The sequence below is a fragment of the Callithrix jacchus genome, chromosome 22, assembly GCF_049354715.1.
Source record: "Callithrix jacchus isolate 240 chromosome 22, calJac240_pri, whole genome shotgun sequence".
Lineage (NCBI taxonomy): Eukaryota > Metazoa > Chordata > Mammalia > Primates > Cebidae > Callithrix > Callithrix jacchus.
The window spans coordinates 7,462,157-7,485,583 of NC_133523.1; the positions used below are offsets into that span (position 1 = coordinate 7,462,157).

The 23,427-nt window shown below is 56.0% G+C and overlaps 2 protein-coding genes across 4 annotated transcripts; both read right to left on the reverse strand.

Moving 5' to 3' along the window:
• Positions 1 to 675: 675 nt before the first annotated feature.
• CTXN1 (cortexin 1) lies at positions 676 to 2,348 on the reverse strand. Its single transcript, XM_002761679.6, has 2 exons — positions 2,143 to 2,348; positions 676 to 1,730 (listed from the first exon to the last, which is right to left on the reverse strand). The coding sequence occupies exon 2, from the start codon at positions 1,708 to 1,710 to the stop codon at positions 1,462 to 1,464; it is 249 nt and encodes an 82-aa protein (XP_002761725.1). The 5' UTR covers positions 1,711 to 1,730; positions 2,143 to 2,348; the 3' UTR covers positions 676 to 1,461.
• Positions 2,349 to 2,898: 550 nt separating this feature from the next.
• TIMM44 (translocase of inner mitochondrial membrane 44) lies at positions 2,899 to 20,934 on the reverse strand. Of its 3 annotated transcripts, XM_035285394.3 has the most exons (14): positions 20,875 to 20,934; positions 19,035 to 19,130; positions 16,251 to 16,347; positions 14,066 to 14,236; positions 11,362 to 11,442; positions 10,561 to 10,710; positions 10,336 to 10,475; positions 9,959 to 10,044; positions 9,309 to 9,401; positions 9,100 to 9,224; positions 7,576 to 7,626; positions 4,236 to 4,325; positions 3,821 to 3,931; positions 2,899 to 3,484 (listed from the first exon to the last, which is right to left on the reverse strand). In XM_035285394.3, exons 4-14 carry the CDS (start codon positions 14,147 to 14,149, stop codon positions 3,365 to 3,367), a joined length of 1,131 nt encoding a protein of 376 aa, XP_035141285.3. In that variant the 5' UTR covers positions 14,150 to 14,236; positions 16,251 to 16,347; positions 19,035 to 19,130; positions 20,875 to 20,934; the 3' UTR covers positions 2,899 to 3,364. The 3 variants fall into 3 exon arrangements, with proteins under 3 accessions (XP_035141285.3, XP_002761726.3, XP_008985374.3); XM_002761680.5 differs by lacking the exon at positions 16,251 to 16,347; XM_008987126.5 differs by lacking the exons at positions 16,251 to 16,347; positions 19,035 to 19,130.
• Between the last annotated feature and the right edge of the window lie 2,493 nt (positions 20,935 to 23,427).

Here is a 23,427-nt window from a genome sequence, read left to right on the forward strand (position 1 = left end):
GGGAGGGAAGCAGATGTCCTCCCACGGCACTTCGCCCAACGCCCGGCTAGTCGTCCAAGTCAGTAAATTTGCTGTTGTGGAACCTGTGCATTCACCAAGCCTTCCTTTTATAGAAACACTCGTTCCTCCCAACACACACTGCACACAGCTCCCCCAGGCTGCACATCTCCTGGGAGGGCCTTGGAGCCAGCGTACTCCATCCGATGGCGGTCACTGTCCCACCGTGCCAGACCCATAAACGCTGCCAATGGTGGTGGACAGGGGGAGGAGGTTTGGGCTGCAGGTGCGGTCCTAGCCTCCCTCCAGGGCTGGTGTAGGGTGCTTCTCCCACCTCCCCGCAGGGTTGAGTATCTCTCACCACCCCCAGGTCAATACAATTGTGTGTGGAGAGGGAGTGGGGAGCATGGAGATGGTTACACACCAGCCCCCACAAAGCTGGGTGAAAGGTGCTTGTGATCTTGGTGTCTTTGCATCTCTGGGAAGCTTTAGAAACATGCAGAAGCCAGACCTGGGTTCCACTTCCAGCCCTACCAGACTGGGCTAGTCACGAGCTGCCTGGCCCTCAGTCCCTGAGCTTGTAGAATAGGAATGCTAACGGGGCCTGGCTCATTCTCACGATCTCTAAGGGGAGACACGCTATAAACAGGAGGCGCCAACTCAGCACGCTGCTTGGCATGCAGTAAGCGCTCAATAATAGCTTTTATTATCATCTTCGGCTCAGAGGCAGGGAGGAATGGAACGGCATGGGAGGGCTGTGGGAGGCGTGGCAGGAGAATCAGGAGGAAGTGGCAGGAAGGCGGATGGGGGGCAGCGGTGGGCACCGGGGCAAGGCGCGCTGACCTGTCCTGGGGCCCGGGCTGGGGGCAGGAAGGTGCCTGCCCGCGTTCTCCCGCCATGGCAGGCGCCACGCATCCTCGACGCAGCCGCCATGGCAGGCCTTCCGGCTCCGTCTCCAGGACAGGCTGTGCAGGGCATATTGGTATGCAGTGTCCACCCCGTGGGCCCAGGAGAGCCTGCCCCGCAGGGCCAGAGCCCAAGGACGGGCTCAACACTCAGTCAAGGTGGGGTTGACGACGGCCAGACGGCAGGGGAGAAGGGACAAGAGGGTCCCCACTTCCAGGAACGCACAATAGCAGAGCCACTTAAACGCTGGGGAGGGAGCGGTGCGGGGTCTTCCTCCCTCCCGGGATTCAGAGTCGGGGTGGGGCAAGCCGGGCGGGTGAGATGCGCAGAGAGGAAGGGACAGGGCGGATAAAGGCACGAGGTGGGGCTCCGGCCAGGCCAGGAGGGGACATGAGAGGGGTCTCGAGGGGGAGGGGCTGAGCTTCTCCCAACTCCCTCCCCAGTCCGGGCTGGGGGCTCCGGGGAGGGATCCTGAGGGTAGTCCTGGCCCCGCGGCGCCCCCCGCCCGGCCGGGCCTAGGAGACCCCGCGCAGGGCCGGCTGGGGGGCGCCGCGCCCCTCACACTAACGCGTAGTCGAACTGCCCGCGCTCGAGTGCCTCCTTGTGGTCGGTCCAGGACGAGGCGGGCATGCGGCTGTAGGGGTCGAGCAGGATGCGCACGCAGCGCACCATCAGCAGCACCAGCACCACGAGCAGGCAGAGCACGAAGGCGAACACCGTGCGCTGCTCGGCGTCCAGGCCCGCGCCCACCGGGGGCCCCGTCGACGGCGGCAGGGGCTCCGGTGACAGAGTCCACGTCGCGCTCATGGCTCACATCGCCGCGCGCCCTGCGGAGGAGGGGACCCGCCCGGGGCGCCGGGGCTGAGGCTGCGCCCTCCCTCCCGCGCCTCCTCCACTTCGCCCCCTCCTGCCGCCGCCGCCGCCGCCGCTCCCCTTACCGTGCCCGACCCCATCCCCCGCCCGTGCCTCAGTTCCCGGGCTACGCCCATGCCCGGCCAGCCGGATCGCCGCCACCACCACGCGGGGACCCAACTCCGGCCGTGAGCGCAGGTGGGGGCGCTGAAAGCAGGGAGAGGGAGCCGCACCCGGCCCGAGCCGCGCACAACAGGTGCGAACGCGCGGCCGCCGCCAGGGCGCGCGGCGTGGAGATGGTCCCTGCGGTCCCTGCTCCCCACTCCCTTTGTTCTCGGCGGCCCGGGACCCCCTCCCCCACCGTTCCCGCCCAGGCGCGCCCCTCACCCTGGCTGCGACCTGGACTAGGACCGACGGCCCGGCGGCCGCACTCTCTCCGGGACCCGCGCGGGCTCCGCGTTCGGCCTCTCCCCGGCGGCGGCGGCGGTGGCGGCGGCCTGGGCTCTGGCGCAGCCCACCCCACCCGCCCCTGGAGCGGCGGAGACCGAGGCAGGCAAGCAGCGCGCGAGCCGGGCCGCCGCGGCTGTTCCCATGGCGACGAGGGCGGGGCCGCCGCGGGGGGCGGGGAAACGGGGGGCGGAGGCTGCGCAGGGAGCGGCGCACGGGCCCGCGACCCCGCCCCGGCTTGCGGGAGGGCCGAGTCCCCGCCCCGGCGACCCGCGAGCACCCGGGACCTCGCTGGGGCGTGGGCAGCTGCCACTCCCACCTCCAATGCCATCTCGGACGCCCCATCCAGCCTGCGCCTGCATTCTCCTCCACCATAGACCCCACTCCAGACTCCCTGTTTGGGAAGGGGACCTCAGTGTCCCTAAAACACTCATATGGGCACTCAAGCTCCCCAGGCCCTGGGGACCTCAATCCTCAGAGAGCTCCGGCAGGTCACTGTGACCAGCAAGGCCCCTAGTTTTGTCTGTCACTGGCCTCCTCCCTAGAAACAGGGTCCAGCCCTGGGCACAGCATCCACACGCTGCGGCTGCAGTTCCTTGCTCGACCTTGACAGCCTCCCAGAGCAGCCGCCTGCTCTCACCCCCAACCTCACTACGGCCACTCCCGCGCCAGGGAAGACACTTTAGACTCCGGAGCTGCTCTTCTGCACTTCGGTGTTTTATTCTTTCCAAATCTCAGGCTTATGCACAGGTTGGAAGAGCATTGTTAAAATAAAAAATGGACCTAAAGTGGCTTGGCTGAGATGGCCAGTGGGCCACTGAGTGGTGGGGCCCAGGTCCCACCCTGCTGCTGGGGGAGTCCCTGGAGCCTCTTGGCACTATGTGGCCTGTGTGCACCCCGGGTGACCAGGTCCGGGACCCCTGCAGGGCAGAGCGACAGGGCAGGGGCCGACCCTAGGGGGAGTGTCTCCAGTCGCAGGGAGAGTATCTCTAGCAGCCACCCGCCACCCACTCCCCAGCCAGCTGCTCCTGCATCCATTCTGGCAGAGCTGGGGGCAGAGCCTAAAGTCTTGTTCCCAGAGGTCTGGAGTTGCCGCAGGTGGTATCACGGTGCCTCTGCGCCTGATGACCCAGCCTGGGGCTCCTTGGCTTCCAGGCCATACTCAGAGGATCTGCTCTGTGCTGGAGGCTGAGATGTCCAGGAGCCGCCAGGCTGCATAGGGGTTGAGCTCATCCTGGTCTCGGCAGAGTGCCCACACGTACAGCATCCGCAGCACCTTGTCCTGTGGGGTGGGAGTGGCATAGTTTAAAGACGTGCAGGGACCCAGGCAGCTCTGGGAGGGGCCAGGCTCTGTGGGGCAGGAGCCACCCACAACCTCCCCAGGGGCTGGGAGCAGAGGCCAGCACAGCCGCCTCGACTCAGGAAGCACTCAGGTTTTGGTAAGGACGGGTCTGCTGGTCTCTGACCTCCCTCAACCCCAAACTCTGGCTCAGGTTTCTCCGTATCCCCACCTGGTCCCAGAGCTTCCAGCTCTGAGCTGGTGTCCCTGCCGGGTGGCCACACATACATCCTGGGGACAGGCAATGCTGTGCCTGCCCAGTCCCACTCCCTCACTCACCGGGTCACCTTCCACCACCTCGCCTTTGGGGTTCCTGACCAGCATCACCAGCTGCGCTTGGAAGGTGATGATCAGCACTGGCCCTTGCTCCATCATCTTGCCCATGGCCAGCTGCAGAGGGGCCAAGAGGGCGGGTGGGCTTCAGAGGACTGCCCAGCTGCTCCCCTGGAGGTGGAAACCCCTGCACCCAGGCCCTGCTGGGAGAAGGCTCCAGTACCAGGCCCAACACCACCCCCTCCCCCTGGGCCCTGCCCCTTAGACCAGGCCTCCCTCAAGACCCTCCACTCAGACAAGCCAAGGCCTCTGGAATTGGAACACAGCCCCCAGCCCCTGGCAAGGCCACCTCCTGGGCCCTGTCTGGGCCAGAGTCCCCACCCCTGATGGTGGCCCAGGCCCTGGAGAAAGAGGTGCTCACATCAACGTTGTCGATGTCTAGGATGCGAGAATGGAACTGGAGGCCCAGCGCCTTGGCCTGCTGGATGGGGTGGGCCAACTGGCTATAAGTCTGCAACGAGAGACCAACCCACCTGTATGATGCCACCCAGGGCAGGCGCCATGCCACACAGAGCCACTGCCCACACACCCTGGCGCCCAGGTGCCCTGCTGCCAGCCAGCAATGGCAGAGGCCAAGAACCCAGGTCCAAGCGGGGAGGCAGCACCACCCACTTACTGGCCCAGATCACACATTTCCCTCTCCTGGGAACGGCACTCTCTCCACATGAACCAATGAAATCAGGATTAATCAGCAAAGTGGGTGATTCTCTTGGAACAAAATCCCAAATCCACTCCCAGGGCTAAGCGGGCGGCCCCTTGGCTGATCTCTAATACTTTCATATTCACCGCACTCTGAATCTTGGCCTGAGATCAAACGCCTCTTCTAGGATCTATCCTCAGCCTGAGGCTGGCTCTGTCACTGACCAGCCCCCAGTGTCACCCTCAACCCCCTTGTGCCTGCGCCTGCGCCTGCGCCTGCGCCAGGCACCGGAAGCAGCCCCCGAGACACGTTTTCACTGGAAGCTTCTCTGGACTTGGCATGAAACCGTAACAGAGAAGATGTTCTGATAGCATCTACTTTTTATGGAAATGACTGATCTGCTGAGGAGAGGGAAAAAAAAAAACAAAGAAACCCAGCCAATCCTAATTGTTCGGTTTCTTAAAGGTGACATTTTAAAAACAACACCTCTGTGGACGTGGCTGGACCTTCAGCTGTGTTTTCGGGGGCACCAGGAGCTCCCTGGCAAAGCGAGTCAGCTGTGGCGTGATGATCCCAAGGTAAAAACAAAACCAAAAGCCAAAAAAAAAAAAATCCACATCGAAACTCATAAATGCCTGCTGGATTAGTCACCATGCAGGGGAGTATTTAAAAAGAAAATCTGACATGTTCTCCTCTGCGTTTTCCAAGTTGTTTATGAGCTGGGTACAGAACAGAATTAGCCAAGAAAGATTCTGGATCGCTTAATACGAAGAAGCTGGGGCAAGAAAGCACACAGGTCAGGGAGCGAACAGGGTGAGACGAGGTGGCGTGAAGACACAGGAATTGGGAGCCCCACAGGGATGGGGACAGGGGCAGGGATGGGGAGGCTGCCAGGGATGGGGCCAACAGCTGGGCACGGTGCTGCCAGTGGCCCCAGGACCCCAAGCCTTGACTCCGAGAAGTAGCTGGGGCCTCATCAGGACACACAGCTCTTTCCCGGTGTGCAAAGACTGTCAATGTTTTGTTTTGATCTGTTTCAGGATCGTGTCATGAGGACAGCTAATGGGTGTGAGACACTCAGCACACCCTGGAGGCTCCCGGGGCCTGTGCCCCACAGGTAGGGGCTAAGAGTCACTGCGGAAAGTTCCCGCCATCTTTCCAGGGCTGTCTGGTTGCCAGGGTTACTTTTGTGGGTTTCTTCTGGCCGGGGGCCAGCACTGCCCTGGTTTCTGTGACCACACTTCATTGTCACAACCCCTGGGAGGTGAGCACAGGGACTCTGCTCTGGCCTGAGAAGTGGGGTGGGTGACACGTTCAAACCCCACTTGGCTCCCACGCCCCCCAGTCACGTGTGAGACACACATTCACCCTGACCCCCGGCCCCAGCCCGAATCCCAGGCCACTGCAGCCACCTGAAACAGGGTAGTCAGGCCCCACTGGAGACCTCGTTTTATTTCATGGCTACAGTCACCTCTCCTGGGACTCCCCTCACTAAAATTATTATTATTATTATTTGAGACAGTGTTGCTCTGTCACCCAGGCTGGAGTACAGTGGTACAATCTTGGCTCACTGCAACCTCTGCCTCTCGGGTTCAAGCGATTCTCCTGCCCCAGCCTCCTGAGTAGCTGGGACTATAGGGCACCTGCCACCAGGCCTGGCTTCTTTTTCTATTTTTAGTAGAGATGGGGTTTCACCATGTGGGCCAGGCTGCTCTTGAACTCCTGACTCAGGTGATACGCCCACCTTCACCTCCCAAAGTGCTGGGATTAACAGGCGTGAGCCACCGCGCCCAGCCTACTATTTCCTTAATAACAATAGGTGACAGTGTCTTGCTCTGTCGCCCAGGCTGGAGTGCTGTGGTGTGATGACTCTCTATAGCCTTGACCTCCTGGGCCAGGTGATCCTCCCTCCTCAGTCTCCCGAACAGCTACGACAACAGCTACCTGCCGCCACACTTGACTCTTTTTTTTTTTGGATACAGAATCTTGCTCTGTCACCAAGGCTGGAGTACAGTGGCATGAGCTGGGCACACTGCAACCTGTCTCGCAGATTCAAGCGATTCTGCATCAGCCTCCCCAGTGGCTGGGATTACAGACGTGCTCCACCATGCCTGGCTGTTTATTTTAGTAGAGATGGGATTTCACCGTGTTGCCTAGGCTGGTCTCAAACTCTTGAGCTCAGGCAATCATCTGCCTTGGCCTCCCAAAGTGCTGGCATTACAGAGCCACCAAGCCCTGCCACTTGGTTCATTTTAAATTAGTTTGTAGAGACAGGATTTTGGTATGTTTCCCAGGCTGGCCTTCAACTCCTGGGCTCAAGTGATCTCTCACCTTGCCCTGCTGGGACTGCAGTCACGGGCCACTACGCCCAGACCTAACCAAAATTATTTTAAGATTGGAGGAAGGCTGGGCACGGAGGCTAACGCCTATAATCTCAGCACTTTGGGAGACCAAGGCAGGCAGATCACGAGGTCCATGAGACCATCCTGGACAACATGGTGAAACCCCGTCTCTACCAAAAAATACAAAAATTAGATGGGTATGGTGGCACATGCCTGTAGTCCCAGCTACTCAGGAGGCTGAGGTAGGAGAATCCCTTGAACCTGGGACGCAGAGTTTGCAGTGAGCCAAGATCATACCACTGTACTACAGCCTGGTGACAAGAGCGAGCCTCCATCTCAAAAAAAAAAGACTGGAGGGAAAAAAAGACCCAGTAAAATTGGCAGCTTTGTGACCTCTCACGAGCATGGGGGACACCCCCAGCCATCTCTTAGACACAAGCCCAGAGAGGGATTATCCCTGAGGAGTTTAGTCTGGAAGCAGAGGACTGGCGGGTGACACGGTGCCTAGCCTGAGAGCCCAGATGTGTCACACGCTGAGGAATAGGAGGCGGGGCGGGGCGGGGCGGGGTGGGGTGGGGTGTCAGGCACTGGAGAGACAGGAGGATCCCCCCACCGGGAGCCCAGGTTCTGTCTGTTGGGAGTTACCCCAACAGAGCCACTGAAGCAGAACTTCTCCATGGTAATTTTTTAGGCCTTAAAGAGAAAAAAAAATTACTCACAGCTTCATAGCACCAGTCTTTGAGAATGTCAAGCTCTCCAGAAATCATAGCCTAAAAAGGAAAGAGAAAAGGAAGTGCCAGAAGGACAGTGGGCTATTAAGGCATCAGGCAAAGTCCTGAGAACATTCTCCAGTGGTTCTCAGGTAGGTGGGCTGCCTGCCCTTCTACCTGGCCAGGCGCAGAGGCCCCTCAACCGAGGCCCTAAATTATGGAGGCAGGCGGTGGTGGTAGTGGGTGGGGGGGTTTCTTGGATACCCCTGGCTGCCACCTGTGAAGTGTGGGTGGAGCTGTGGCACTGGGTGTCCCTCCCTAGGCCCTGGGAGCCAAGACCCTGATGGTGAGTGCCTGGCTCTCCTGGGTGCAGGTGGAGGGCAGGCTGCAGGTGACCACCCAGGAGGCAACCCTCGGTAGGACCCCCTGGAACCTGGTGCAGAAAGAAGGTGGCTGGGGACCCAGCTTTCAGCCTGGCCAGGAATCCGAGCCAGGGAGATGAGGACCCACACTGTGGCTCCAGTGGGCCCACATCCTCTGTCCCCCCAGGAGACCACATTTTGGACTGCAAGGCTCACCATGGGACTGACTGCCTCCTAACGGCTAGGGGCAGCAAGAGGGAAGGGTGGGCTGTAGGGGGCAGCCTAGCCAGGAGCTGTTTCCACAGGATCCCAGAGCTAAGGCTGGATCCGGTGAGGGGGAGGGAGGTGCCTGGAGCAGGGAGAAGAGCGGGAAGGAGCCGGATGCCTGTGGTGAAAACTGTGAGCGGCAGGGCGAGGGTGGCCAGAACACTCGGCACCCATCACCCACCCTGGAAGGCACTGCAGCACTCAGGCTGCTGTTTTGGAGCATGGCGCCCATCTGCACCACCTCTTAGCCCTGCCTGAAGTAGGGAAGGACAAAGGAAACCGGAGGAGGAAAAGGAGGGTCAGGCGGAGGCCGGTGGGGCCAAGGGTGGAAAGTCCCATGAAGGAACTCCTTTGACTGGGTGGAAGGTGTCCAGGCTCCTCCTGCATCCCCAGGGCTGCAGAGAGGCAGAGACTGCAGGGAAGAGGCCACCAAGCTCGGGGAGAGGCTTGTGGGGGTCAGGCTGCAGCATGACCTTGAGCAAGACCCAAGGAGGGCTTTGGTGGCCAGGGACAGCACCATGAAGGAACCCCCTTGGCTGCAGGTCTGGGTCAGAGGCAGCCCAAGGCCAGCTCTGATGCCTGAGGACAGACTCCCACTTCTCCCAAGGGTAAGAGGCTCCAGGCACCTTGGAGACAAACTCTAGCCTCCAGCAGCTACTCCCAGCAACCTCAAGGGAACAGCCTTAGGCAGGAGGAGTGAGGGAGACTGGAGGCACCAGTAAGGCCCAGGAGGTATGTCGGGCACAGCCCTGGGGCAGCTGCAGCCAGGCAGGAGCCCGTGTGCAACCAGCCTCCTCAGAAAACAGCCTCCGCAGTAGAGTTCCCAGCAGCACCCAGGATGCCAGCTGAGGTCGGGGAGGTGGTGGAACCAGGCCCTGCGGCCTGGGAGGGACACGGCACCCACCTCCAGGACGTTGGGGATGATGTCATTCTCACACTGCTTTAGAAACCGGTCCTTGTCGAAGGCCGGGTCCACCCGGAGGATCTCCGTGAGTGCCTCTGACATCTCTGTCTTCGAGAACAGGCCCCCTGCAGGGAGCAGAGCCTGGAGTTCAGCCGGGCTGGGGACCCCGCCCCACCAGCAGCCTGCAAGCCTGGGGGTGACTCACTCACCGAGCAGGTCGGTGACCTTGTCCGTCAGGGCCCGGGACGCCCGAATGAGCGCATTGTCGCTTTCGTCATACTTCACCTTCATCTCGAAGAACCCTGCGGAGGATGGGGCAGGTGCTAGAGGAGAAGGGGCCCCTTTCAGAAACACGCCCCTCCCTTGAAGCTTCCAGGGGCTCCCTGTGGCCCCTGAGGAGTCCATTCTGATGCAGGTGGGATCCAGGAGGGGTCGGCTGTGGGCCTGTGTCTTCATCTTTGCTTGGGGACCGCTGCCTGCCCACCTACCTGGCCAGGCGCAGAGGCCCCTCAGCCGAGGCCCTAACAGGGCTGTGTAAATTATGGAGCACCACCCCGCTGGCTGTTGTTGCTTTCACTACAAAGGAAACACACGCCTCTAGCGGTCCGCACAGGACAAGGGACAGGGGCCTGCTGCTGGTTCTGGGGCCCTGACTATGTTTGAGGGAGCACCTGGCTTCTGGCAGCAGAATCTACAGCCGCACCATCAGGTGACCCGAAGGAAGTGACTGGCCCACTGGGACCCCAGTCTCCTCTTCTGCAAAATGGGGCTGTCTTGCAGCCAGTGCAGGGGGAATCACTGTGTGGTCCGCTGGCCGCCCGGGCCACAGCCACCCGCCCCCCGAGGTGCCCTCACTCACGGTTGAACACCACGTTGTTCTCCTTGAAATCCTTCCACTGCTGGTACCACCTGGAGTCCTTATGCAGAACGACTCCCAGGGCCTCCCTGGGGAAGAGGGTGGGTGCTGGGGGTAAGCGGAGGCTTTGGGGCCACCCTGTGTCCTCCTGGGTCTATAGGGAGGGACAGCAGAGGACAGCAGGCAGCTGAGACCTCAAAGCCAGGGGTTGCAAGGACCCTGCCCTCACCTCTCACCCTCCAATTCAAGGGAGCCGGAAAGCTTGCGCAGAAGGCAAACTTGAGAAATGGCCTCCGGAAGGAACCTTCGACAGGCCCCCAAAATAGACAGTAGTGACAGCGCCCAAAATGGGGCGGCGAGGGCCACGGGCTGGCACCTACTCGTTTGGTTCAAACACTTTCTCCTCCTTGAACTTCTCTCCTGCAAACTCTGTCCTCTTTCGGAGTCGCTGGGGCCTTCGGTAGGGCCCTGTCTGCCCCAGGACACTGTCGTCAATTTCCTTCTTCACGGACTCCACCCCCTGTGAGAGAGGCACAACAGGCCTGCGGTGGGTGTCTGGGTTTGGCAACCCCGGGCCGCACACCCTGGCCCAGGCCTGGGCTCACCTGGGAGAGGGCTCTGAAGGCCGCTGTCCTACCCAGCTTCTCCCCGCCTTTGGACATCGACTCGGCTGACTGCTTGGCCGTCTTGGCCACTTCCTCCACACCCTCCTTGATTTTCCGGCCAAGATCACTTTTACTCACTTCATGAAGGCTCTACTGAGACAGACAAAGGGGGGCGTTGGCACCAGACCCAGGGGCAGGGGATGCAGGAGGAATGAACTCCTGCTGGAGGGAAGGGCAGATCTGGCTTCTGAGGCCAGCATAGGCCTTCTGTGCTCCTGTGGCGCACAGAACCACCAGAGCCACGAGACCACCACCATGGCTTCCTGGGTGCTGGTCCCTGGGCGAGGGGTGAGATGCTGGGTCAACTGGCCCCTCCTGAAAATGGGCAGGAGTCCTCTGGAGACAGAGGAAGTGCTCGGACCCCATGCTGGGCAAACCCAGATAGAACAGGTGACAGAGGAGAGCCTGCAGCACCCCAGGAGGCCTCCCTCCCGCCTCCACCCTTGCCTGGGGATGGAAGAGGCCCCTCCCCTCCTATTTTCAGGCTGGAAAAACATTTTCGTTTTCTCCTCGTCCTGGCTTACTGCTGCTGAGTTACAGGGTCAACTGTCATGCAAGGTCACGAGTCTGACCTCATCCTGTGTGTGCCTGGGGAACTCCAGAAGCCTTCCCGAGGGTGGTCCCAGGCCCCATGTCACCCAATGCTGCCAAGTCACCCCCCACCTGGGAGCCGACTCTTCCTTCAGCAGCAGGGGGACTGCGGTGGCCCCCAGGGGCTCTAGGTGGGTGTGGGACTCTTACCTCCTTCATGGTGCCTGTCAGCTCCCCAAGCTTCTTCCATAGCACCTCACTTGTCCGCATGGTTTCTGACTCCATGGTTTTCTAGGTAAAGAGTGTTGTGTCTTTGCCCGGCTAATTTTTGTCTTTTTAGTAGAGATGGGATTTTACCACCTTGGCCAGGCTGGTCTCAAACTCCTGACTTCAAGAGATCCACCTGCCTCAGCCTCCCAAAGTTCTGGGATTACAGGTGTGAGCCACTGCATCCGGCCAAGCTTTGTGTCTTTAAGTCTGTTTTGATATAGCAGTGCCATTTCTCTTACAGCCAAAGGTCCAAGAAACATTTTCTCGGCAGCCCCTCCCTCCCCACGCCTGCCACCATGCGCTGCCTCCGGGGCCCCTGACAGCCCATGTGGCTTGGATTAAGGGTCTCAGCGGCTGGGAGCTCCCTGCCCAGAAGGCTGGCAGACTCAGACTCTGGCGTGGCAGCTACCTCCTGAGAACAGGAGGCCCAGTTTGACTTTCACTGGGTGGCAGGAGGTGACCTTGCCTGTCATCACTCTGCCCCTCATCCAGCCTCCAGCCACCACAGCTTGGTCTTATGTCTCCCACACCATCCATCCCCCGTAAACCCAGCCTGCACTGTCCTCAGGTGGCCCCTGCCTTAATGCTAAAGAGGGGCTGGGCATGCAGCTATAGTCCCAGCGATTTGAGAGGCTGAGATAGGAGGATCGCTGGAGCCCAGGATGGGAGACCAACACAGGCAACCCTGTCTCTACAAAAAATAAAAAAAAATCAGCCAGGCATGGTATCCCATGCCTTTAGTTACACCTTCTCAGGAGGCTAAGGTAGGAGGATCACCTGAGCATGGGGAGGTCAAGACTGCAGTGAGCCATAATCGCACCACTGCACTCCAGCCAGGGTGACAGAGCAAGACCCTGTCTCAAAAAATCAAACTAGGCCAGGCATGGTGGCTCATGCCTGCAATCCCAGCACTTTGGGAGGCCAAGGTGGGCGGATCACCTGAGGTAGGATTTCCAGACCAGCCTGGCCAACATGATGTTGGCCTCTCTCTACTAAAAATACCAAAATTAGACACTCGTGGTGGTACATGCCTCTAATTCCAGTTTTTTGGAAGGTTGAGGCAGGAGAATCATTTGAACCCAGGAGCCAGAGGGGCAGTGAGCTGAGATCGTGCCACTGTACTCCACCCTGGGCGACAGAGCAAGACTCTGTCTCAAAGAAAACACACACAAAAAACCCCACAAACTAAGTCAAACGAAAACAAAACCCAAGGGACCTGTGGCAGGTGCCTGCATCTCTGAGGCTCAGCTGCTCATTGGTAAGCTGGGGACACTTGCACCTGCCTCGAAGGGCCCTGACAAATAAAGGAAAGCAGAGCCATTCCCAGAAGCCAGGCCTTGGCAGCTGCTCAAGAAGAGAATTAATAATCACAGGCTGGGAGCAGTGGCTCACGCCTGTCATCACAACACTTTGGGAGACTGAGGAATGCAGATCACTTGAGGCCAGGAGTTCAAGACTAGCCTGGCCAAAATGGTGAAACCCCTTTTCTACCCAAAAAAAACCAGATCACTTGAGGCCAGGGGTTCAACGCCAGCCTGGCTAACATGGTAATACCTGTCTTTACTAAAAATACAAAAATCAGCTCAGTAGTAATGCCTGTAATCCCACCTACTCAGGAGGCTGAGGCAGAAGAATTGCTTGAGCCTAGGAGGCAGAGGTTGTGGTGAGCTGAGATCGTGCCACTGCACTCCAGCCTGGGTGACAGAGTAAGACTCTGTCTCAAAAGAAAAAAAAAAAAAATAAAGAAAAATCAGCTGGGTGTGGTGGCAGGTGCCTATAATCTTAGCTACTCAGGAGACTGAGGCAGGAGAACAGCTTGAACCCAGGAGGTGGAGGTTGCAGTAAGTCAAGATTACATCACTACACTCCAGAGCAATGATGCCTGGGTGACAGAGCAAGATCCCATCTCATAAAGTAATTATACCAGCACCATCACCTAGTTTCCACCCGGCTTCACTCAGGGGGCGACAGCTGGGAGCTCTCAGGAGCGCTGCATCCCACGGCTGATGTGCATGTGTTGCCTGCGGTCCTGTGAAGATGTGAACGCTGGCCTGGCAGTTTGGGAGGGTGTGAGCCTCTGCATCTGGCACCCACTCCCAGGAGCAGCCACAACTGCTGGTCTGGGGACCATGCTTGAAGGTGCACAGAATGCTACATGGTTTCATGGCAGAACCCAGAGGCCCGGAGACCTGCTCCTGTCCCCTGGCTGCCTCTCATTAGTGCATCAGAGCAGTGACCTCACGAGCCACCCTGCCCCCAACCGTCTGGCCCTGAGCTCCTCTGGCTGAAGCTGGCCTGGAGTAACCCTGGCTCTGGAAACAGATATGTCAACCAAGAAAAATAAGAAACAAAGGCGCCTGACAAGGTGGCTCACGCCTGTAATCTCAGCAATTTGGGAGGCCCAGGCGGGCGGATCACCTGAGGTCGGGAGTTTGAGGCCAGACTGACTAACAGGGAGAAACCTCGCTTCTACTAAAAATACAAAATTAGCCTGGCGTGGTAGCATATGCCCGTAATCCCAGCTACTTGGGAGGCTATGGCAGGAGAATCACTTGAACCCAGGAGGTGGGGTTTTGGTGAGCCAAGATTGTGCCACTGCACTCCAGCCCAGATGGGGGAAAAATAAAGCAGCAAAGGAACTCACGTATTTCCTTCTGGCCTCCTGGAGCGTGTCTGATTCTTCCAGCCTCCTGGCCTCATCGCGAAATTTTTTAATACTTTCTTTCATTTCTTCGTTTTTGGCTAATTCTTGTTTGATATTATCTAGCAAGCCGGACAGAAAGCCTTTTCTGTTTCCAGAAGAATATGATTTGGACTAGAAAGAACGCAAAAGAAAAAAACATTTAAGGAACACAGTAGGGCCGGGTGCGGTGGTTCACGCCTGTAATCCCAGCACTTTGGGAGGCTGAGATGGGTGGATCATGAGGTCAAGAGTTTAAGACCAGCCTGGCCAACATGGTGAAACCCCCTCTCTACAAAAAATACAAAAATTAGCTGGCCTGTAGTCCCAGCTACTCACGAGGCTGAGGCAGGAGAATTGCTTGAACCCAGGAGGCGCAGGTTGCAGTGAGCTGAGATCGTGCCACTGCACTCCAGCCTGGCGCCTGGCGACAGAGCAAGACTGTGTCTCAAAAAAAAAAAAAAGTAAAGAACACAGTAGAAGAACATACAACAAAAAGCCCCACAGAGGGACTCTAAGGGATTTTTGTTCTGTTTTGTTTTTGTTTTGAGAAGAGTCTCACTCTTTCGCCAGGCTGGCGTGCAGTGGTGAAATCTCAGCTCACTACAACCTCTGCCTCCCAGATTCAAGTGATTCTCCTGCCTCAACCTCCTGAATAGCTGAGACTACAGGTGCCTGCCACTGCGCCCAGCTAATTTTTGTATTTTTAGCAGAGATGGGGTTTCACCATGTGGCCAGGATGATCTCCATCTTTGAACCTTGTGATCTGCCTGCCTCTGGCCTCCTAAAGTGCTGGGATTACAGGCATGAGCCACTGCGCCCAGCCTCTGAGAGATTTTTTTTAAATGTTCTCTTTTCTGTTGATATACATTTAATGATGATTAGCTATCTCTTTTATAATAATAATAATAAAAGACAGGCCGGGTGCAGTGGCTCACGCCTGTAATCCCAGCACTATGGGAGGCCAAGGCGAGTGGATCACAAGGTCGGGAGTTCCAGACTAGCCTGGCCAACATGATGAAATCCCATCTCTACTAAAAATACAAAAAAAAAAAAAATTAGCCGGGCATGGTGGCAGGCGCCTGTAGTCCCAGCTACTCAGGAGGCTGAGGCAGGAGAATCGCTTGAATCCAGGAGACGGAGGTTGCAGTGAACTGAGAGAGCACCACTGCACTCCAGCCTAGGTGACAAAGTGAGACTCTGTCTCAAAAATAAATAAGATACAATAAAAGACAAAAAGACAGCAGGTGAAAGTGTGATATATCCAGATAACAGAATATTATTCAGCGCTGAAAAAAAATGAGCTCTCAGCCGGGTGCTGTGGCTCACACCTGTAATCCCAGCACTTTAGGAGGCTGAGGTGGGAGGACTACTTAAGGCCATGAGTTTGAGACCACCCTGGGCAACATAACCCTGTTTAAAAAAACAGGCCAGGGGCGGTGGTTCACACCTATAAATCCCAGCACTGTAGGAGGCTAAGGTGGGTGGATCACCTGAGGTCAGGAGTTCGAGACGAGCCTGGCCAAAATGATGAAACCCTGTCTCTACCAAAAATGCAAGTCAGCCAGGCATGGTGGTGTGCACCTGTAATCTCAGCTACTCTGAAGGCTGAGGCAAGAGAATTGCTTGAAATTGGGAGGAAGAGGCTGCAGTGAGCCAAGATCACACCACTGCACTCTAGCCCGGGTGACAGAGTGAGACTCCATCTCAAAATAAATTAAAAAAAATTTTTTTTCCACATATGCTTTCACAGACAAAAATTTTTTTAATAAAAAGGCAAACTAACAAGAAATAAGCTCGCAAGCTATGAAAAGACCTTAAAGGCATATCACACTCAGTCAAAGACGCCAATCTCAAAAGGTTACGTACTGTCTGACTCCAACTACAGGACGTTCTGAAAAAGGCAAAACTATGGACACAGTAAAAGATCAGTGGTTGCCAGGGGCTGGCGGGAAGAGGGTGGGACAAGTGGGTGGAACACAGACAAATTTTAGCACAGTGTAACTACTGTTATCATACGGTAATCATGGATACATGTCATTACATATCTGTGAGAGCTCAGAGAATGTACACCACTAGGCGGGAACCGAAGGTAAAGCATGCATTTGTTAATAATAATGTATTGGGGGCCGGGCATGGTGGCTCACACCTGTAATCCAAGCACTTTGGGAGGCCGAGGCAGGCGGGTGGATCACGAGAGGTCAGGAGTTCAAGACCAGCCTGGCCAACATGGAGAAACCCTGTCTCTGTATAAAAAAATTTTTTTGTTGTTAAAAAAAATAATAATAATGTATCAACATAGAGTCAGTTGTAACAGATGCGCCACACTAATGCAGGAGATGGAGAACAGAAAACTGTGTGCCCATGGGAGGGGGGGGTGTGGCAACTCTCTGTACTTTGTATTCAATTATCTGTAAAACTAAAACTGCTCAAAAAGATAAAGCCTTGTGACCCAGCACAGTGGCTCATGCCTGTAATCCCAGCACTCTGGGAGGCTGAGGCCGGTGGTCAGGAGTTCAGTACCTGCCTGGCCAAGAGTTAGCAGAGACAGGTGAAACCTCAACTCTCCTAAAAATACAAAAGTTATGTCTATCTCAAGAAGAAAGAAAGAAAAAAAATAAAGCCTTGTCAAAGTAAAAGCAAGGCCAGATGCGGTGGCTCACATCTGTAATCTCAGCACCTGGGGAGGCCAAGGTGGGCGGATCACTTGAGGTCAGGAGTTCCAGACCAGGTTCCCCAACGTGGTGAAACCCCGTCTCTACTGAAAATACAAAAATTAGCCAGACATGACGGTACGTGCCTGTGATCCCAGCTGCTCGGGAGGCTGAGGCAGGAGAATCGTGTGAACCCAGTAGGTGGAGGTTGCAGTGAGCTGAGATCATGCCACTGCACTACTCCAGCCTGGGTAACAGAGTGACCCATCTCAAAAAAAAAAGCAAAGTAAAATGCAGGCTGCTTTTCCAATAAAAGAAACACAGAAGACAGGAGACAGCCTCGCCCTGGAGCCCTCAGAGCCCTCAGCGTGACTCAAACCAGGCAAAGGTCAATACCCAAAGGGGCCTCATCACAGTGCTGGAGTGGGAAGGACTCTGCGATTCCTGATCGCAAAGGACACAGCACAGGGGATTCCTCCCTAGGATTCTGGGGCTGAGAGGATTTCCTGGTCCTAGAATCCTGCCAGTCCCCCCAGGAGAACTGGGGCCAGACCTAACTCATGTGACCCATGGGCCTGGGGCCTGGCCCAGAGCTCCCTCTCAGCCTGCAGGATGATAGTCACAGAGAGCCCCAATTGATGTTTCTCCCCTTGGGGAAAACCAACACACCTGGGGGCCAGCCCTAGGGAGGTCAGGAGAGAGGCCAAGGCTCAGCTCTGCATGAAGAGCCACTCTTGCAGACTGCTCAAAGACACAGCCTTCAGCGCCTGTCCGAGAACCAGATTCACAGCCCTGTTTCATCATGTGCATAACAGTGGTGGGCTCAAAAAAAGAGACAGCAGCTGGCGCGGTGGCTCACACCAGAACCCAGCACTCTGGGAGGCCAAAGCGGGCGGATCGCCTGAGGCCAGGAGTCCAACACCAGCCTGGCCAACATGGTGAAACCCCATCTCTACTAAAAATACAAAAATTAGCTATGTGTGGTGGCGCATGCCTGTAATCCCAGCTACTCAAGAGGCTGAGCAGGACAATCACTTGAACCTGGGAGGCAGAGGTTGCAGTGAGCTGAGATCTCGCCACTGCACTCCAGCCTAGGCAACAGAGTGAGGCTGTTTCAAAAAAAAGAACAAAAGAGAACCAGCTTAATGAATGATCATAGGATAATCAAATCAGGGGGAAGTGGCCACCTGTAGTCAACTTTTCCACAGCTGTGTTGGGTATACGAGCTCCAGGTGGGATCCCCTCTCTGGCTCCTGTCAAGCCACAAGAAACAGCTGCATCCAGCTTGGGGCTTAGGTGTGGAGGCGCACACCTGTGGTTCCAACTACTCAGGAGAATGAGATGGAGGATTGCTTACGCCCAGGAATTCAAGGCTGCAGTGAGCAGTGATTGTGGCACTGCACCCCAGCCTGGGCCACAGAGTGAGACCCTGTCTTAAAAAAAAAAAAAAAAGCCCAGTGCTGCTCCCCAGGACAAGTGGCAGCCTACTGGCAGGCTGCAGTCCCATTCAGACACCACCCTGGCCAGCCTTTCTCCAGGGAAGACCAGGTTCTAAGCAAGACTATCCAGAATCATACTCCCTTACAGCAGCCCTGCCAGAGACTCTCGGGCTATAAACCTCGGGTGTGTGTGACGGGGGACTGGAGAAGTAAGGCAAAGAGTCACAGGTCCTGTCCCACACCCACGATGGCCCCAGGACAGGACCAAGGCGGCAGCTGAACTGAGGCTCTGGGTGCAGAGAGAGAGCGAGGGAGACAGAATGTGCACACTGCCCAAATGCACGGCTCTAGGGAAGAGAGTCACGTTTTGGGTTTCTGTCCTCACGATGCTGAGACATCAACAGAAGCAACACAGTTGAAGAGGAGCAAGCAGGAGAAACTGAGGTCTGGGTGTGACAAGTGACCGACTCTGTACCAATGCTCAAAGCGCTATCTCCCAGAAAAGGAAATAGCCATGTTGGTGAGGGACCCATGGGCAGAAGTCACAGGGATGTAGAGTTCAGTTCAATACAGGGGTCTCTTCCAAGCCGGAGAACCAACACAACAGGCTATTGTGATAGCATCTTATTCCCTAACATCAAGCAAGAGGCAGGTCAGGTGCTTCTGGGACCAAGAAGGCCAGGCACACTGGGCTCTGTCACTCTCAAGACCCCGGACACAGAAGGCCCACCAATGAGATGGTGTGAGCCGCCACCGCAGCTCCACCCGTCTCCTGCCAACAGGATCTGAATTTTCAGGTCTCCCCTGTGTCTGCTGTCCTGAGCAACCTGAGTCACTCACCAGTGGCAGCTCTCTGCCCGGCCGGCGCATCTGATAGGTCAACCCATGGGGTAGGCTGTGGCTGGAAAAAAAGTGGATTCCACCGCTGAGGCATCTCTAATTGGGGGGAGAGAAAAGATCCATTCTAACAAGACGTTGACTGAGAAGTAAGCAGACCATACACAAAACAGCAGGGGTCACCTGCGACTCACTGGCCAATTTTTTTTTTTTTTAATGACATAGTCCTGCTCTGTTGCCCAGGCTAGAGTGCAGTGGTACGAACTTGGCTTACTGCAGCCTCCGCCTCCCAGGTTCAAGTGATTCTCCTGCCTCAGTCTCCCGAGTAGCTGGGATTACAGGCATGTGCCATCACACCCGGCTAATTTTTGTATTTTTAGTAGAGAAGGGGTTTTGCCACGTTGGCCAGGCTGGTCTTTAACTCATGACCTCAAGTGATATGCCCGCCTCGGCCTCCCAAAGTGCTAGGATCACAGGCATCAGCCACCACACCTGGCCTTTTTGGCTAATTTCTATCTTATGCCTGATGCATGCCAGGCACTCTGTAATCTTCCCAAAGTCTGAGAATCGAGTAGAAGCTGGTGGAAAGAGAAAATGTTGTGTCTGTACTTCCAGGGCCTACATCTACCCTTGTGCCCCTGAAACTGGGGTAAACAGACAGGTCCTAGGAAATGCCAACCCATAGTGGGAAGAAGGCTAAATGTACCAGTACAATTTAATCCTGTAGCCTGAGAGTAGGCACATTAAGCTTCTATGCTAGTGGCAAGCAATCTTCTCTCGAGAGCCCACCCCATTTCTGCCAGCCTCCAAAGATGAGAGAACTGGATTTTCAGAGACAAATGTGGATAACTTATTGCTCCAGGGACAACTCTGGAATAAACCTACAATGTCCCGCTCAAGGGTTGGGCTATAAACAGAGTAATGTAGGGGAGTCACTCTGGGCAAAGACTCGGCTGACCTGATGTAAAAGACACATTCTGGCTGGGTGCAGTGGCTCACACCTGTAATTCCAGAACTTTGGGAGGCCAAGGCTGGTGAATCAAGAGGTCAGGAGTTTGAGACCAGCCTGGCCGAGATGGTGAAACCTCGTCTCTACTAAAAATATAAAAATTAGCCGGGCGTGGTGGTGCACCTGGAATCCCAGCTACTCTGGAGGCTGAGGCAGGAGAATCGCTTGAACCCGGGAGGCGGAGGTTGCAGTGAGCTGAGATCGCGCCGCTGCACTCCAGCCTGGGCGACAAGAGCGAAACCCCGTCTCGAAAAAAAAAGCAAGAAAGAAAACTAAAAGAAAAAAGAAGTAACTTGGAACGTGAGCAATATGAAGTGCTACTTTTTGGGTGCGCGTTACACGTCTTGACTCCCACTGCCCTGTGGACCCAAGAGCCTGCCAGGGCGCGAACCACCTCTCCCACGTCCACAAAGAACGTTAGAAGAAACGATACAGGAAGAGGAGGACCTTGCATCAGCGAGCTGTTAATGTCACGGGTTTTTTTGGTTTTTTTTTTTTGCCTTCCCCAGTCTACTTTTTACCCAGCGGGCGCCGCCGCCCCGGCTACCACTCACTCTCCCGTGCATTTGGGTCTGATAAGAGGGTGAAGGGTGATCAGCTCCTGCCAGGCTCCGCGCATCGCCGCCCCCTGCCCGGTGCGCTCGGTCCCTTCCCTCAGGCCTCGCTCTTTGCCCCGTGTCCTGGCCTCTGCTGACCCAACGACCCAACCCCAAGCTTTCTACTGAGCCCAAGCAAGGGTCGCGAGGGTCAAGGGCCCGAGAAGAAGAAAGCCTTGGTGGCCGAAGGCCCAGAAGACCCCTAAGCCCGCCCTGCCATCGCCGCATCGCCGCTCACCCGCGGACAGCGGCACCAGCCACTCCGTAGCGCCGCCGCCGCCATGTCGAAGGACCGTGTGACCTTCTCGCCGCGCGGCCCGATTGCGTCATCTGCCGCTTCATCCTGGAGTGGTGCAAGCCTGGGAAAAGCCAGTGGGGGGCGGGATTTCGGAGAGGTCCGGCCCTCGGATTGGGTCCGTCATGGGGGCGGGGCATTAAATGGGTGGGGAATTCCTAGAGAGCTTGGTCTCTGATAGGGCAGGGTTTTGGAAGAACCGGGCCTGTGACTAGATGTGGCACCGCGGAAGCGTGCACTCCTGGAAGGATCAGATCTATGATTGGGAGAGACTATGAAGGGGCGGAACCCAGGGGCGTCGTTTCCGTCTCCTGCGGTGATTCGGCTACAGATCGCACCTGGCGGTGGTCGCAGGCGGTACTGGCACGTGGAACCACCCACCGCAGGGACAGATTCAAATGGATTCTGACTGACCGGCGGCGGACCAGCTCGTGAGTGATAGTCTATGGCTGTCCCCGCAACGATTGATTGACAATGACTGAGAGACCAGCAAGTCAGTCACTCCAGGAAAGCGAAGGATCCCACTCTTGTGCCGCGCTTTGGGAAGACGCCTGTCGGTTTTGGCCGGGAATAGGAAGGAGAAGCTGAGATCAGGCTGACTGTGGTCCAGTCCTACTTCGATTCAGTGTGAATTGCCACTCTCTGCCCTGAAGACGCCCAGGCCGTTGTCATTTCAGCACACCTGATGCTATTTTCCATTTGAAGAATGCCGCCACCAAGTGGCGGTATTTTAACATAGCCTTGCAATCCGGGGATGAGGAAGGAGAAGGGTTGGTCCCCTGGGGAGCTAATGCTGTATGTTGCTGTTGCTGTTTGTCTTACTGAAGCCCTTTGCTTTTTTTTTTTTTTTTTTGAGTGAGAGTCTTGTTCTGTCACCCAGGGTGCAGTGTCGTGATCTAGCTCACTGCAGCCTCCAGCTGCAAGTGATCCTCCTGCCTCGGCCTCTGAGTCCCTGGGATTACAGGCATGAGCTACCGCGGGCGGTGCTTTTGCACTGTTAAGCTGTGATATGGGTTTATGGGACTTCATTTTTTGGAAGGGAGGTAGGTTGGCCCTGGAGGGCATGCATTCCCTGGCTTCTGGGCTGGACAGACGTGTTCTCCATCTCAGGAGCTGCCCCTCGAGGTGGGAGTAAGAGATGAGGGCCTTTACTCTGGCTTTTTTCGAGATATCTTTATGCCAAGAGGAGCAAACTAGTTAAGTGGTTGGTGTACACAAGTGTGTTGCTGAGAATAAAGTCTGGGCTAAAAGAAATTGGGTTTTTTTTTTTTTTTCTTTCTTTCTGAGACAGAGTTTTGCTCTTGTTGCCCAGGCTGGAATGTGAGGGTGCCATCTCGGCTCACTGCAACTTCTGCCTCCTGGGTTCAAGCGATTCTCCTGACTCAGCCTCCGAGTAGTTGGGATTACAGACATGCGCCACTGCACCCAGCTAATTTTGTATTTTTAGTAGAGATGGGTTTCTCCATATTGGTCAGGCTGGTCTCAAGCTCCTGACCCCGGGTGATCCGCCCACCTTGGCCTCTAAAAGTGCTAGGATTATAAGCATGCTCCACCGTGCCTGGCCCAAAATTTGGATTCTTAGTTGTGGTTGAAACTATGGAGTTTGGCAGGTCATGGTGGCTCATGCCTATAATCTCAGCACTTTGGGATGCTGAGGATCTCTTGAGCCCAAGAGTTTCCAGCCTCAGCAACATAATGAGACCTCGTCTGTACAAAAAATACAAACCATTAGCCTAGTGTAGTGGCACGTGGTTGTAATCCCAGCTACTCAGGAGGCTGAGGTGGGAGGATCGTTTAGACCACTTAGGAAGTTAAGGCTACAGTGAGCCGTGACTGTGCCAGTACACTCCAGCCTGGGCAGTAGAGACCCTGTATGAAAAAAAGAAAGAAAGAGAAAGGAAGGAAGGAAATGACATGAAACGACAGCATTAGACAAGGGCACCCAGGGGCAGTGAGTGTGTTCCATGAGCATGTCAAAGGCCCAAAGATCAAGTGGGGACAGAAGAGTCCTTTAAGCTAAGATCCATGGCTCAGTCCTATTATCCCAGCAACTCAGGAGCCTGAGGCAGGAACGTCACTTGAGCTCAGGAGTTCCAGACTAGCCTGGGCAACATAACGAGATCCTGTCTCTACAAAAATAAAAAAATAAGCCAAGTATGGTGTCTCTCACCTGTAATCCCAGCTACTCAGGAGGCTGAGTTGGGAGGATCACTTGAGCCCAGGAGTTGGAGGCTGCAGTGAGCTATGATCATACCACTGCACTCCACCCTGGGTGACAGCATGAGACTGCCATCTGTTTTTTTTTTTTTTTTTTTGAGATGAGTTTTGCTCTTATTGCCCAGGCTGATGTCTAATGGCACCGTCTTGGCTGGTCTTGAACTTCTGACCTTAAGTGATCCAACTGCCTCAGCCTCCCAAAGTGCTGATATTACAGGCATGACCCACCCAGGAGTTGGTTGTAACTGCAGAAGCCCGAGTGTGTTTTTATGCTGTGCT

Excerpts from the sequence above, each read along its gene's own strand:
- CTXN1 (XM_002761679.6), bottom strand. The coding sequence starts at position 1,710 with ATGAGCGCGACGTGGACTCTGTCACCGGAGCCCCTGCCGCCGTCGACG.
- TIMM44 (XM_002761680.5), bottom strand. The coding sequence starts at position 20,919 with ATGGCGGCGGCGGCGCTACGGAGTGGCTGGTGCCGCTGTCCGCGG. Across the intron at positions 9,225-9,308 it reads CAAGGTCACCGACCTGCTCG|GGGGCCTGTTCTCGAAGACA; the intron begins GTGAGTGAGTCA and ends TGCTCCCTGCAG. Across the intron at positions 3,932-4,235 it reads TAGACATCGACAACGTTGAT|CTGGCCATGGGCAAGATGAT; the intron begins GTGAGCACCTCT and ends GCCCCTCTGCAG.